This window comes from Triturus cristatus, chromosome 11 (genome assembly GCF_964204655.1).
Source record: "Triturus cristatus chromosome 11, aTriCri1.1, whole genome shotgun sequence".
NCBI classification, from domain to species: domain Eukaryota; kingdom Metazoa; phylum Chordata; class Amphibia; order Caudata; family Salamandridae; genus Triturus; species Triturus cristatus.
Window position 1 is genome coordinate 781,653,416 of NC_140594.1, and position 13,332 is coordinate 781,666,747.

General features: G+C 43.8%; 1 protein-coding gene across 1 annotated transcript in view; it reads left to right on the forward strand.

Moving 5' to 3' along the window:
- The window catches only part of DUSP26 (dual specificity phosphatase 26), a 122,520-nt gene that overhangs the window by 77,068 nt on the left and 32,120 nt on the right, over positions 1-13,332 (forward strand). The window contains exon 3 of the mRNA XM_085634479.1: positions 8,446-8,660. Within this exon, the coding sequence (XP_085490605.1) occupies positions 8,446-8,660 (215 nt within the window). The remainder of the gene's footprint in view (positions 1-8,445; positions 8,661-13,332) is intronic.

The window sequence follows — 13,332 nt, forward strand, 5'->3', positions numbered from 1 at the left end:
GAGCAACACTACTAAAGGCCTGTAATATAACACTCCAAAGGAATTGGTGACATTAAACAGCAAGTTTGACACTCTGGACTCTTGCTTGCGGAAAACTTTATCCGACCTTGTTAGAAGAGTGGGCATTCTGGAAGACACACTGTTAATTCACCTAGAAACTCGACAGTCATCTCCTACAAGGCATAAAGTAACTTATCATAGGGACCCTGTTGTGGAAGGGCAAGTAAACAACCAGACTGTAAAGGACGATACAATTCTCAGTACTAGTGCGACCTCAACAAGACACAATCAGACACCCACAATTATAAAATTAGGTACTAAATTAATGGGCCCACCCGCACACATCTCAAAGGGGATTTTAAAATCTGTTTCAAATCTATCAAACAATGGAATTTCCCTCTGTCCTGACGTTGCCCCAAGGTCAGGTCAGCAACAGAAAAATAATTTAGGAACTTCCAATCGCCTTGCACCAAACGCCTTAGTCCCTGATTATAACCTAGTTGGTGATTCATCTAAGATAGTCTTGGACCTTCCTCCCGCTGTGACTCCATATACTGTCATTCTGGCTAACGTACCGCGATTACCTGTCGGGGTTGTAGAACATTGGGATACATTAAGGAACAAATCACTATTTTGGTTAGGCTCCAACATTGGCCCCATGGACAATCTTTTCTATAACTTTAAAATGGCCAGAAGAGTCAGCTGGTTAGGGAAGGGCCAGAAGTCTATGCCATGGGACTGTGTGATATTGACTTTTAAGTCAATAGAGCTGGTTCAGCACATCCTGTCCAGGGAAGGATTGTCTCCTATCACCTTGCATGACATAAACGTAGTCCCCCTGGGTTTCTTCTATCAACTTCCTTTTCCTACATGCTCATACCCATATGATAGGGAATACATAATGAGGCACACACTATATAATGTCCCAGTTCAAATCGCTATGATCTCTTCTCCCATTTGGAGCAAGTGGATTGACGCCCCAAGAACCGAGAGGGATGGAACTCGTCGAGCAGGGTCGCCACCATAGACATGAGACCATTAGTAAAGGGAGCAAATGTTTTCGGCCCCATAAATGTCATGGCAAGTACATCTTTAATTCCAGAGAATGCCATAAATGAGGACTATAGGAACGATATCCATCTGTCCCTAACCAGCATAGCTGCTGAACTCGCAGGTAAAAGTTCAAGCGCAGTTGCTCCTTCCGTGCTCAGCTTAGATAATGGCATAATAGCTTCCCCGAAAACGTGTGTTGTTACAACACCAGGATCAAGTGCAAGGGATGTAAAGGAAAATTTTAAAGACTGTACTTGTAACGCCCGGTTTTGGGACATTGCAGGTTTAAAATCTAAGATTGTGAACCCGCAGTGGACAGAGTTCGGACTCAGGTTTCATATTTTGTGCCTGCAGGAAAAATGGGCGGAAGATGTGGTCCACATTAATGGGTTTAAGACCTTTCATTCGCCTGCAGTAGCATCAACGCATGGGAGAGCAATGGGGGGGTTATGCACTTATGTAGCATACCATACAAACCTGATACATTTTGTAACACTGGTTGTTGATTGCTACTTTCAAATAATAGGGGCGGACCTGGACAGGACAACTGGTTTACTGATAGTGAATTTTTACAGTAATGCCCCTCGGGAAGATCAGGCAGAAGTGTTGGGGGCTATATCCCTACATGTTATTAAGATCCAGGCAGCCTCCCAAAGACCTTCTTATAATTTGGGTCGGAGATTTTAACATCAGTCTCTGTCAGCACTGGGATACTGGTGTCTGTGGTCTTGGATATAACAGTGAGATTAGTCTCCCTTACTTTAGCCAGTCTGGCCCAGGTGAGATTTTAAATGATATAATACTCACAGGTGACATGGGCTTTGCAAATAATTTATGTAGTCTATCGGTTCCATTCAGCCCAATGTTTAATGGACGTGGACTTTCCTCCACTATTGATTTTATTTTAACTTCGTCAAGACACGCTTCTAGACTCATAAGCTTTCAAACCCATGACATCTCCCTTACTGATCACTTCCCGCAGAGTATTGGAGTCAAGCCGGATCGCAGACCAGCTAAAGGGAAGGACTCCTCCACTTATTGTGTAAATGATGTTACTCTGACGAGACAAAATGGCTACATGCTGAGCTGGAAATAAATAGACCCAGACGCATTTATGAATAAGGTTACCTCTAACTGCAGCGAAGCAATCAATAAATGCATAGGCGAAGGCCATTCCGCGGCAGAAATAGTGGAGGGGTTTTCCGTCCTATCTGAATTTATAGGTAACTCTTTACATGTAAATTCAAATAAGAAATCTATACAAAAGAAAGGGTGGTTTGATCAAAGTTACACTAGAGCCCACTCCAATCTTAGATCCGCACTTCATAGTAAGCCTACAAATAATAATGAAATAAAAGAAGCAAGAAGAGCATATGGATACGCTCTAAAAGCAAGGAAAAAAAGGCTAAGGGAGGAGGCATGGAATGACCTCCGAGCGGCATCTGAATTGAAAGATTCGCAGCGTTCTGGAAAGCGGTTAATGCCCCATTTCTAGTTGACGCAGGGAGGGCAAGTATTGAGATAGCGGTCTCTAGGGAGGAATGGGTAGACCACTATTCCAAATTATATTCTACCCCTACCCCTGAACCAAGAATTAGTGACTTGGTGGTGGACAGGTTAGAACCCCAGATTGCTAATCACCACTCACATCTTCAACTGGATCTTAATGAGATTGAGGAGGCGATTAGATCAAGCAAGAGTGGTAAAGCTCCAGGGCCAGATGGCATTCCTGTGGATCTTTTTAAATACAGTATAGCTTTCTGGGGACCTATTTTTAACCCAAGTCATTAATGCATGCATTTCGACCAGCCTTGTTTCTACCTGGAGAGAATCGATTTTAGTCCCGATTTTTAAAAAGGGGGGTAGACATAATCCAGCATGCTACCACCCTATTTCGCTCCTAGACTCAACGGTTAAAATAATCGGACGAGTAATCTTATCTAGATTACAGGCTTGGGCAGATGATCCCTCTATTATTAGTAAAATCCAATATGGATTCCGAAAGGGCCTGGGAACAATAGATCAGTGCTTAAATTTAGAACTAACTATCACCAAATATACTAAGGCCAAAAGGTGCCCTCTTTACTAAGCCTTCGTGGATTTGTCCGCGGCTTTCAACTGCGTCATCCACAACAAACTCTGGCCGATTTGGAATGGGGGTGCTAACCATTTTACTGTAGGAAGAGGAGTAAGGCAGGGTTGCGTCCTGGCACCTCTTCTATTTACCTTGTACATTAACAATTTAGACCCGACCTTGAGAGAGGAGTGCCAGGACCTCCCAGTGGTAGGGAACCATCCTCTCCCCATGCTAATGTATGCTGACGACGTGGTGCTTATGGCCCGCACCCCAAATAGTCTCCAGAGCGTTTTATCTAGTTTTACACATTTTATGTCCAATTTGGGTCTCACAGTTAATGCATCAAAAACTTTTATAGTAAAATGTGGTCAGGGGAGCAACAAATGCCACCCTTTCTTCCTAGAGAAGAATTGCCTAACTTGTGCTAATATGTTTTCCTATCTGGGGGTTCTTTTTGACCGTACTGGCTCATGGTCACAGGCTGTAAACCTAAGGAGATTGTTGTTCTCCAAGGCCTTGGCAGCCCTGAACAATTTTGGCAGAAAACTAGGCAGACACCCTCCCCCTACAGAATTGCTTTACATCTACAAAGCGAAATGTGTCTCAATAGCGACCTATGGAGAGGGTATCTGGGGATATGTAGATGTGACTTCTTTGCAGAAGGCTGAAAATAGATTCCTTAGATATCAGCTCGCTATTCCGACTAGTGTTTCTACCTTCAACTGTCATTCGGAACTGGGACTATAGCACATAGAAGATGTCATTGGCATCCAACCAATCCTCCTCTGGCATCATATCTGGACCGCAGAACAGACCAGCCTAAATCGCCAAGTGATCAGTGACTGCTTTGCGCTAGATGAGGCCTCTCACATAGGATGGCTTAAGTATATTACAGAATTTTTGTGTAAATTAGGACATCCAGAATACTTTGATAACCCCATCACTCTGACTAAATTAAATAGGAAAGTTTTTAAACTCAGTTGTTTGCATTATCTTGAAAATAAAAGATTAAACACAGAGATTCAAAAAACCTCAGTCTTGGCACACCAAAACATTCTGACTACTTTCAAGATGCAGCCGTATTTAACATATGTAATTTCTGATTTTGAAAGATTTCTATTAATGCATTTCAAGATGTGCATTGTTCACAGGTTATTTAGCTTCCCAATAATTAACGACTGGCCCAGACAGCTGTCAAATTGTCCATGTGATGACCTGTCTGAACAATCTACTATGCATGTCTTATTTTTTTGTAAATGTTATACATTCCAGAGGAAAAGGTGGATACTCCCGGTGCTTAGAACAATAGGCCTGAAACAATGTCGTCCTGCTTTCCTAGTTATGCAATCTTTGGGGGAAGAGCTCATAACCTTACCTGTTACATTGTTTTTAAAGTCCGTTTTTAATTGTAGAAAGACTATTCTTATGTAAGAATTTGTAGTGCAAAATGTTATTTTTTATTCTGTGGCTCTCTTTTTATCCACTAGTAACAGGTGTTTTTTGCCCCTGATTGTTCTGTATAATTTTAATGTGCTTCTATGATTATCTTTTTAATCGAATAAAGCTTGTTTGATAAACTTTGTTCTAGCGTCAATTATAACTTAATCAAAACGTCGATGGGCTGTGAATTTTATCTGTTATCAATTCTTAATGTGAACTCTAGGTTTTATCTCACAAGATTTCGTTTTAATTCATCACCTTTCTTAGTGGCATTTCCTAGGAAAGCTGATTGTGTCCTACCATTGCCAAGTTGCCTATGTGACAATGCGTCCCAACAAAGCACAATGCACTTACTCTTTTCTGTCATTTATCTTCCTATGCACGGAAATGGTTTCTGACCCCAATTTGACTTTTTATTTAAGTTTAGATCCCAGAAGGAGGCTATTACATTCTTACAAAAATTGTCCAATATGGACCTGTGTGTTGCTGTGGCAAATTTTGTTTACTGTGCATTAGGGATCAGAAATAGATATGGGACTTTGTAATGTAATAAGCACATTGATTTTCGGCTGTTTTCGATATATGCTTGTTGCTGATTTATTTTTTGTTTTCTTTTAATCATTTTAAGTGGGAAGTCCATTGTTAGTGAACTGATTTTAGATGTGTGCTTTTATGGCAGTTGATAAGCCAGATAAAGTTCATTTGACTGACTGACTGACTTCCTTTTGGTTTACACCGAACTGTAGTCTGGCAGGATATGGATTTTCAAAGAGTCAAACGGAATATCTCCCCAGAGGCATGCGGAATGTAGGCCCAGGTTGATAAAACAATGGTTCCCTGCAGGAGAGGTTTCTGACCAAGACCTCCTAGGCAAAGAATTGCAATTCAAAGTCAGTCAATTAAATTTTCAGGAGATAACATAATCCAATATCTCATATCACATAACAGGTGCATCAAATATGGTGCAGTGCAAGTGAAATGTGACATCAGTGAAGAAGATGTGCAATAGTGCTTTACAAAAATATACACAGTAAATATGTACATGGATCTCTAGGGGCTGACAAAATGAATACATCGTGCCAAGACTCCAAAAAGGAGTACATAATGATTATTATGATCAATCAAATCAGCCAACTAGCTCGTCTGCCAACATTTTGACCCTGTTATAGGCAATTTGTCAGGGTCATCATCAGGCCAACAAAAAATGTCAGCAACCAGAACAGGCAAACATTACCACGATGAAGGGAATAAATCAAAACAATGTTGAACAATCGTCAGGAGAACAATGGACCACCTCAGTAATGGCAAGGCACCTTCAGAAAGTCAGTTCTGCAGACTTTAGAGCTCATGCTTGAGACGCTACTAAATGCACTGCTGAGTGGTTTTAGGCCAGAAACCTCTCCCGCAGGGAATCATTGGTTTTTCTCCCCATTTACTAGTCCAGGTTTCCAGGGTTGCAGGGTTGATCCATAATAGTTAGTGATGGAACGTGGGACCAGGTCATGATAGCGGTAGTTGAGCAATCTGGCAATATTAGCCCTTGGTGGGGCCCCCAGGTGGCGGTTGGCGTGACAGTGCCCTATGTGCATGTTCAATGAGGAAGCCTGGGGATAGCTGGTCAGTGGGTAGAAGGCTTTGTAGACAGTTTTGAGGAAAGTCTCTGGGTTCAGCCCCTCAGCTCCCTTTGGGAAGCCTACAAATAGAAGATAATTGCAACAGGAGCGTCCCTCCATGTTGTCGATGCTCCGCATTATGGTGGATTTTGCCATCTGCTAGTTGAGGACCGTCTGCTGCAGCACCGCCACCGTGTCTTTCAGAGTAGAGATACACCCTTCAGCTTCCTTGACACAGTCTGTCATTTTATGCAAGTCCTGATCTGCCCTGACCAACCCAATTTTATTCTCTAAGGCCAACATGGACTCCTGGATGGTGAGCCGGCCTTGAGCCTCAGTCTCCATGGCCAGTGGTTCCATTATTTTTGTAGGCGCTGTGTCCGTGACTGGCAAGGATTTGACAGACTGGTCCAATTTGCTTTGCCTCTTCGCGGGTTTATCCTTAGCCATCGTGAGGAGGCTGGTTATATCAGGCCCGCCTGACCACCAACCAGGGCAGGATGATCAGCACAGGAGGGCAAACCCCCACAGAGGCCTCCTGGAAGTCACACGACCCACACTTGGCCTGCCAGACCCTCACTATCACCATGGTAATGGCAGCACAGGCCCGAGATAAAGAAGGGAAGAGGGAGCGAGTGGCACCACTATTGATGTTCTGGCATCCCAGAAACCTGTTCATAAGCACTTCTCCCTGGGCCTCCTCACCTACTCACCACTATTCGCCACTCTACTGCCAACATCCCTTTCCAGGCGGGAGTCACCTCCAAAGTTATGAAGGCTGCAACAAGTCCCTATGCAGCCTTCCTCAAGGGCAGCAAATTAGTCCTGGAGCTGCCCCACCTCTCAGCCGTAGCTGTTGTTGTCTTCACCACAGTACCTGAGCGGGTGGGCAGCTGGCCCAGGCACACTCCTGTCTCAGGGTACCACTCTTTTGTCTGCCGTCGGCACCAGTGAGAGAGGAGGTGGGCAAAGCAGACACTGGGTGCGACCCTTTTCACTGTGCCCTCCATCCACACAGCCCCTACGGGTCATGCCCACGGCTCTGCTCGCCACTTTGGGCACTTCTGGGACCAGTGTCAGTGGTTTCCCTTGGAGGAGCCCGCAGCAGGGCCAGGATGGTGCAGGATGTTAGGCGCCAGCTGGGAGCTCACTTCGAGTGCAGCCGCCATCTTGCCACTCTGGCCATGCCCCGCCTTTTCACATTCTTTACCTTACTGAAGCATGCACAGGTGCACTGAGGTTTTAGAATGATATCCTGAATGTAAAATACCACGTGCACATTTAGTTTGCCATCCTGATGGGATTGTTGGGAGGGGACAAAAAGGTTCCTACAGATGTCCACATAATGCCCCATGAGGGATGTAGTCAGTCTGCAGCTTGTGGCGTGGGTCCTAGATGCCCAGGCAGCAGCAGCGCTATCAGTATCTACTAAACAGCACCTTCCAGCATGACTCGAGGGATACGTGGAAGGCCCATATGAAAACGAATGCCATCTAGCCCACTCACCTATAGGTGGGTCTTCCTGGGCCTTTAACAGGTTTGGGAGAAAGAGCAGATAGACATGGGGGCACTAGGCGTGTTTAACCTGCAATGTGGGGACTAGACCAGTCCACAAAGTGTTGGTAAGCCCTGACAAAACAAGACAGACCATTTCTGTGACAAGTATTGTGATATGGAAACCAGTCCCTGTGGTGTGTAGGTACTTTCCAGTGAGTGCATCAAACTAAAAGCGCTGTCATACTTGTTTTGCTCCACTGTATAACTTTCCCGAGGATTGAGATACTGATGGACTAAGAATAGCGAATACACATTCCATTAAAATCAATGTCTGGTCTTCGTGTATATAAAGGTATGACATGCTGTGTGTGTTTCTTTTATTTATAATATGGACATGGTGCCAACAGTTAGAGCTTCAGGGAGCACATAAAACAAACAAATGCAAATGTAACTTATGAAAATCACAAGGCTACAATAAAACCTCCAGATTCAAAAACTGCACAAACATTAGATTCCATGTATCAAGTGCACTTTAAGCTAATGGTTAACTGTTAAACCTAGAAGAAGCAGGGCATTATTTTTCGAAATTGGGAACACAGCCCTGGTCTGCGGCGGAGTGCCCAGTTCGGGAGCACTCAGCACAAAACCAGGTCATCCACCCCTTTGTGAATGTGATTCCTTATGTTATTTGGATGTAAAGCATTGTAGCAAGCTGAAATACACTCAGATTTTGTATCTCAGTTTTATTTATTCTTTTCTTTTTAGGAATATAGCTGCTGATCGCCGGGAGTTATCACGGCTGTGCATTACTCACATTCTCAACGTATCCCACAGCAAATTTAAAGGGGGAGCTGAATATTATGAGGGCATGAACATCACATACAAGGGGATTGAGGCACATGATTCCCCAACTTTTGATATGAGTGTCCACTTCCAGTCCGCAGCAGATTTTATCCACCAGGCACTGCGAGAAAACAAAGGTAAACTGATCAGTCATGGTGGTATCCTAATGATAAGGGCATGTACTACTTTGGAGTGTGCATTGCAAAAAGGAACCGAGAAAAAAACACTAGGCCCATAAATGTTACCTTTGCTGTCTTGAGGTTAGCATAACATTGAGAAATAGAGACCTCATGTGGGGAGGAAAACAGTGTGCACCACATTATCACAGTGAAAATATCAATACACACATATATATCATACACATAATTCGGACTCCAAATATCATCACGATGGAGTTAATAGTAGGATAGGATAGGATAAAATGTACAGAGCGCACTAATACCCACAGGTGTGAAGGCGCTAATGCGGAACATAGGAGTCAGCAGAAAGCGAGGCGGCCAAAAGAAAGGGTACTAAGATTTGAAGAGCCAAGTTTTCAGATGTTTTTTAAAGGACATAAGAGAGTCCGCGTCTGAAATATGAGTAGGTAGGTCGTTCCATAGTCTGACGGCTGGTACCGAGAAAGAACGACCACCCCATTTATTTTTACGAGATCTAGGCATCCTACGTTTTTTGCAAGAAGAGGATCTCAATGTCCTCCCGGAATGTACCATTGAAAGAGCGTATTCAAATGGGAGGAACCCTTGCGATGCAGGGCCTTAAAATCAGGCATATTGCTTTAAAAACAATGCGTTTTCTGACAGGACGCCAGTGAAGGGAACGAATCTCCTCCTTAGAGGAATGTCGCTTGGGAGTGTTCAGAATGAGACGAGCTAATAGTAACTCTAATCTTATCTTGACAATATTTCGAATGTCGATATCATGGTTACAACATACGTTTAGTTCGATATTTCGAGGTAGATAATGTAATATACAAAAAGGGCAGAAAATGTCAAAAGAGTTGGTTGAACTGAAATTGAAATCCGAAGGAGCAACATTCTTAGATACTCAAAAGTAGATGGGCTCCAACTGGTTGAAGTGGAATGCATCAAAAACGGAAATGCTGCTTGCTGTACCTCAACCCAAATAAAAGGAATGTCAAAAATGTATTCAATAACATATATGTTGTGGATACCTTTCTAACTCAGTGGACAACAGCAGGAACTTTGGAGTTATTTTTGCCTCCACCGTGTACTTGGAAAGGCAAGTGAGTTACATTGCAACTTTAATTTGAGACTCTTAAATAGGATCCGTCCGTTTTGAATGAGGATCATCAAGCCCCCAGATGGTCGGAGATTTACTGTTGCTATATGCCTATGGTTGGCTACACCAAGTGAAATATCCTGAAACTATTGATGTTGTAAAATTCCGCTGTAAGGCAGTGATTTTAACCTCCAAGGTGGATGATGGCTTAAATCTTTTGTGAGAGGAAGAGATACTCACAAAACCAGACTGTAAGGTTTTTCACTTTTAGGTTTGGCACAGGAATTGTGCCAGTTCTTAAGGTCAATGGATAAATAAAGGACGCAGATCTCCAAATCGCCATGTTTTCAATGTTCATTCCATTTGGACATGGATGGCAGTCTTTCACCCAGTCAAGGATGTATCACAGGCGGTATGCATTTTTGTACCAGAAATTACAGGTAATAGTGGCATCATCCAGATGAAATAGTGAGTTTAATATTAAAAATGTTGTGCTTCTAGCCCAGTATCAGATGTCTCCTCTGTTCTCTCTCTCCTCAGCTAATCTGCCCATGCCCTTCCTCCAACTCTATTTTGCTGTCTATTTCTGCGACTAGTCAATGATAGTCCTTTATTACACCTCACTGATAATGCTTGGGAACTTCAACATGTGGTTTGATTTTCATGAGAGGAAACACAAAAAATCCATCCTCCCTTCAATAAGTTCATTTACCTCCACCAAGGCTTCTCCTGGCCTTTGGACACAGTCCTACATATCCTCCATGACGTCTCCTCCCAGAAGAAAAGCTTAAAAGCTCACCAGCCATACCCATTCCTCTGGCATGATCTCTACCTCATGCCTTTCTCAATTAAGACACCTTACAGAAAGGCTTCACCTACCTGTAGTATAATGAGCACCTTAAGTTGGCATTGGAGCATATGGGTGATGATTAAGAGACCGTGAGGTGACGTCTGTAACATTGCTACAAGACCGTACTTCAGTGGAATACTCAGAATCAGTCTTCAAACAGCATCACAAACACTTCACCTCCTTGATACTGCTCAATCCCTGGCTGAATTGCCTCCCTCACCAAGGATGAAGGGCTGCAAAACAAATCCTTATGCTCAAACCAAAGAATCACATCGTGCAACATAGATGGTGAAACCAGATACATTTAAGTACACCACAAAACCAAGGCTATACAGAACCTCCATGAAAAATAAAAATAAAAGAGATTAGATCCCACCTGCCTCACACTGCCACCTCAGCAGAGCTAATGAAAATATTTCTGAATTCAAAAACCTTTTTTATTATTTCAGCATCTTTTTATTGGAGAAGTCCAACACAGAACATTACAGGAATAAAATAATGGGCCACATATGTTAATACATTCCATTGCATAGCACAGCGCTTTATGTCACAAAACCCTCTGTGAGTATTTAAGGCATTACTGAATAAAGTGATTTAGAACAAAGTATAGGAAAGAGGATGACAAGACTTAGATTGTGGACTAGAGAAAAAAGAGCTTGTAGAAAGAAAGATAAGGAAAAATGGAAATGAAAAAGAGGGACAAGGCTATGCCCTTTAAGAAGTTACAGGACATATGTGTTGCGTAGGGGTTGATGTTCATGGCGGCTTGTTTTTTTATAGGTAAACATCTAGTGTTGCCTATAATAGACATGAGGATTTGGTGTTGTAATCGTTATTGTGTATGTTGTATCATGCACTTCTTGTAAAGCAAACCCAATCCCACCTTGTGTGATGTGATATGGTTTTATATTTTCTAATTTTCCAAAATGTTTTTCTCGCCAGTAGTGAGCAGTCAGGAATCAATCCCAGGTGTCTAGAGGTGGTGCAGGTGAACAAGTTGGGAGTCTTAAGGAGGCGATTACGTGGATTAGGGTGAATTTAGTGTTGAAAATCATGTTAAGGGCCTCTTCAATCTCCATCCAGAAGGGTCCAATATGTTTGTAGTAAACAATTTGGCCATCAAAATCCCCAGGAGTGGAACCACAATGGCAGCAGGACTCTGATTCTTTTAGACCAAGTGTATGCAAATGCGCAGGCATCAAAAAGATCTATGGACAATTCAGTACTTGCACTGGTAAAGTAGGGGAGAGAACTTGTGATGGAGAAGGGAATTCCAAATTTCCTCCCAGGAAGAGGGAGGGATGATTTCAATATTTTAACAAGAACACAGATCTGTCAGGCTGGTAGTAGCCGTATACTTCAGGCAGCCACTAACCTTGCTAATCGACCGGCAGGAACGATGACTTGTAGGGAAGTCTCTACTTCACCCGTGTGCAACCCCACGCTGATGAACACAAACAAACACCAGCGCGTGGGAGAGGCACACAGGGGGGAAAGAGAGAATTAAACAAAGAAGATAGTGGGGTCAATGTGGTGTCTTCTATCAGCAAACGGTGGAGCTATGGATTTACTCTCTTAGCAGGCTGCAGAAAGGAGGAGACAAAAAGATAGTGGGTTAGGGAAGAGGAGGCCACCTACTCTCTTGCCTTTCTTACTCTCTAGAGGTCCACTACGCACCCAATGAGTTCAGAAGTCCAGAAACCCCCAGTCTCGGTAATCGTTCACTTCACGGCTACTGGAATCGTTGGTAGACCTTTGCGCTATCCGTGAGGAGTCCTTTCCGGGCACCCACAATTACGATAGCTATCCTCACTATCGTTATTCCTTAGGCGGCACAAACGCGTGCCTCGCGTTTGCTACGAAGATTCCCACTGAAATTAAAAAGCGGTTGAGTCGTGCAGCTCAAACGCGTTCCCCGCGTTGGCTGCGCAGTTCACAGAATGTCAAGAAACAGCGGCTGAGACTTGCAGCACAAACGCGTTCCCCACGTGGGCTGCGAAGTCAACCTGAGTCCTACGCAGTTAACTCCACTGCCTCTGCAAATGTCGTGAAAGGAGTGCTCCCGCTCCTCCCACCGCGCCCCACCTGATTACCTGGCTTTGGCGCCCCAAACAAGGATCGGAAAGACGAAAGAACAAAAAGGGCTTCGTGACGACGGGTCTCTGGTTTGCGGCTTTTGGACATCGGCGTGCGCTCGTCCTCCAGCGGGGATCACCATCCGCTAAGCGCTGTCTTCGAGTAGTTCCAACGGATTGTCAAGCCCCGTTCCCACAGAGGGGGAGGGTCTTATAGCGGCGGTCATGTGATCGGCACCGCTTCCTGTACTCTTGAGCTCGGCGTCCCAGAGTCTTCTGGGAGCTGTAGTTTGACTCCCGCTGCACATTCTTTTGCTGGCAGCGGGAGTAATAGCTGGGGGCGCCGGTCTTCCTTCCGGCCTTCAGGTGTCTCGCAAGGATCGTGACAAGATCTTCCCATTTCTTGTGAATATTTTTAGGTCTTGCCTAGGCAGCCTATGCGCTGTCTCTTCGAGACATGCTGTATCTAGAATATGGGCTTTAAGCACTGCACCTTTTTTAATTGGCTCATTTTACTGACCTTCCTAAATTCCTGCTTTGCAGTAATTAATATGCTTAGTAGTCCCTCCTTTTCTACTTTTGTAACCTCCCATGAGGACTGCCCCAGTTACATGTGTTCTTAATCTTCATGTTAATTTAGGA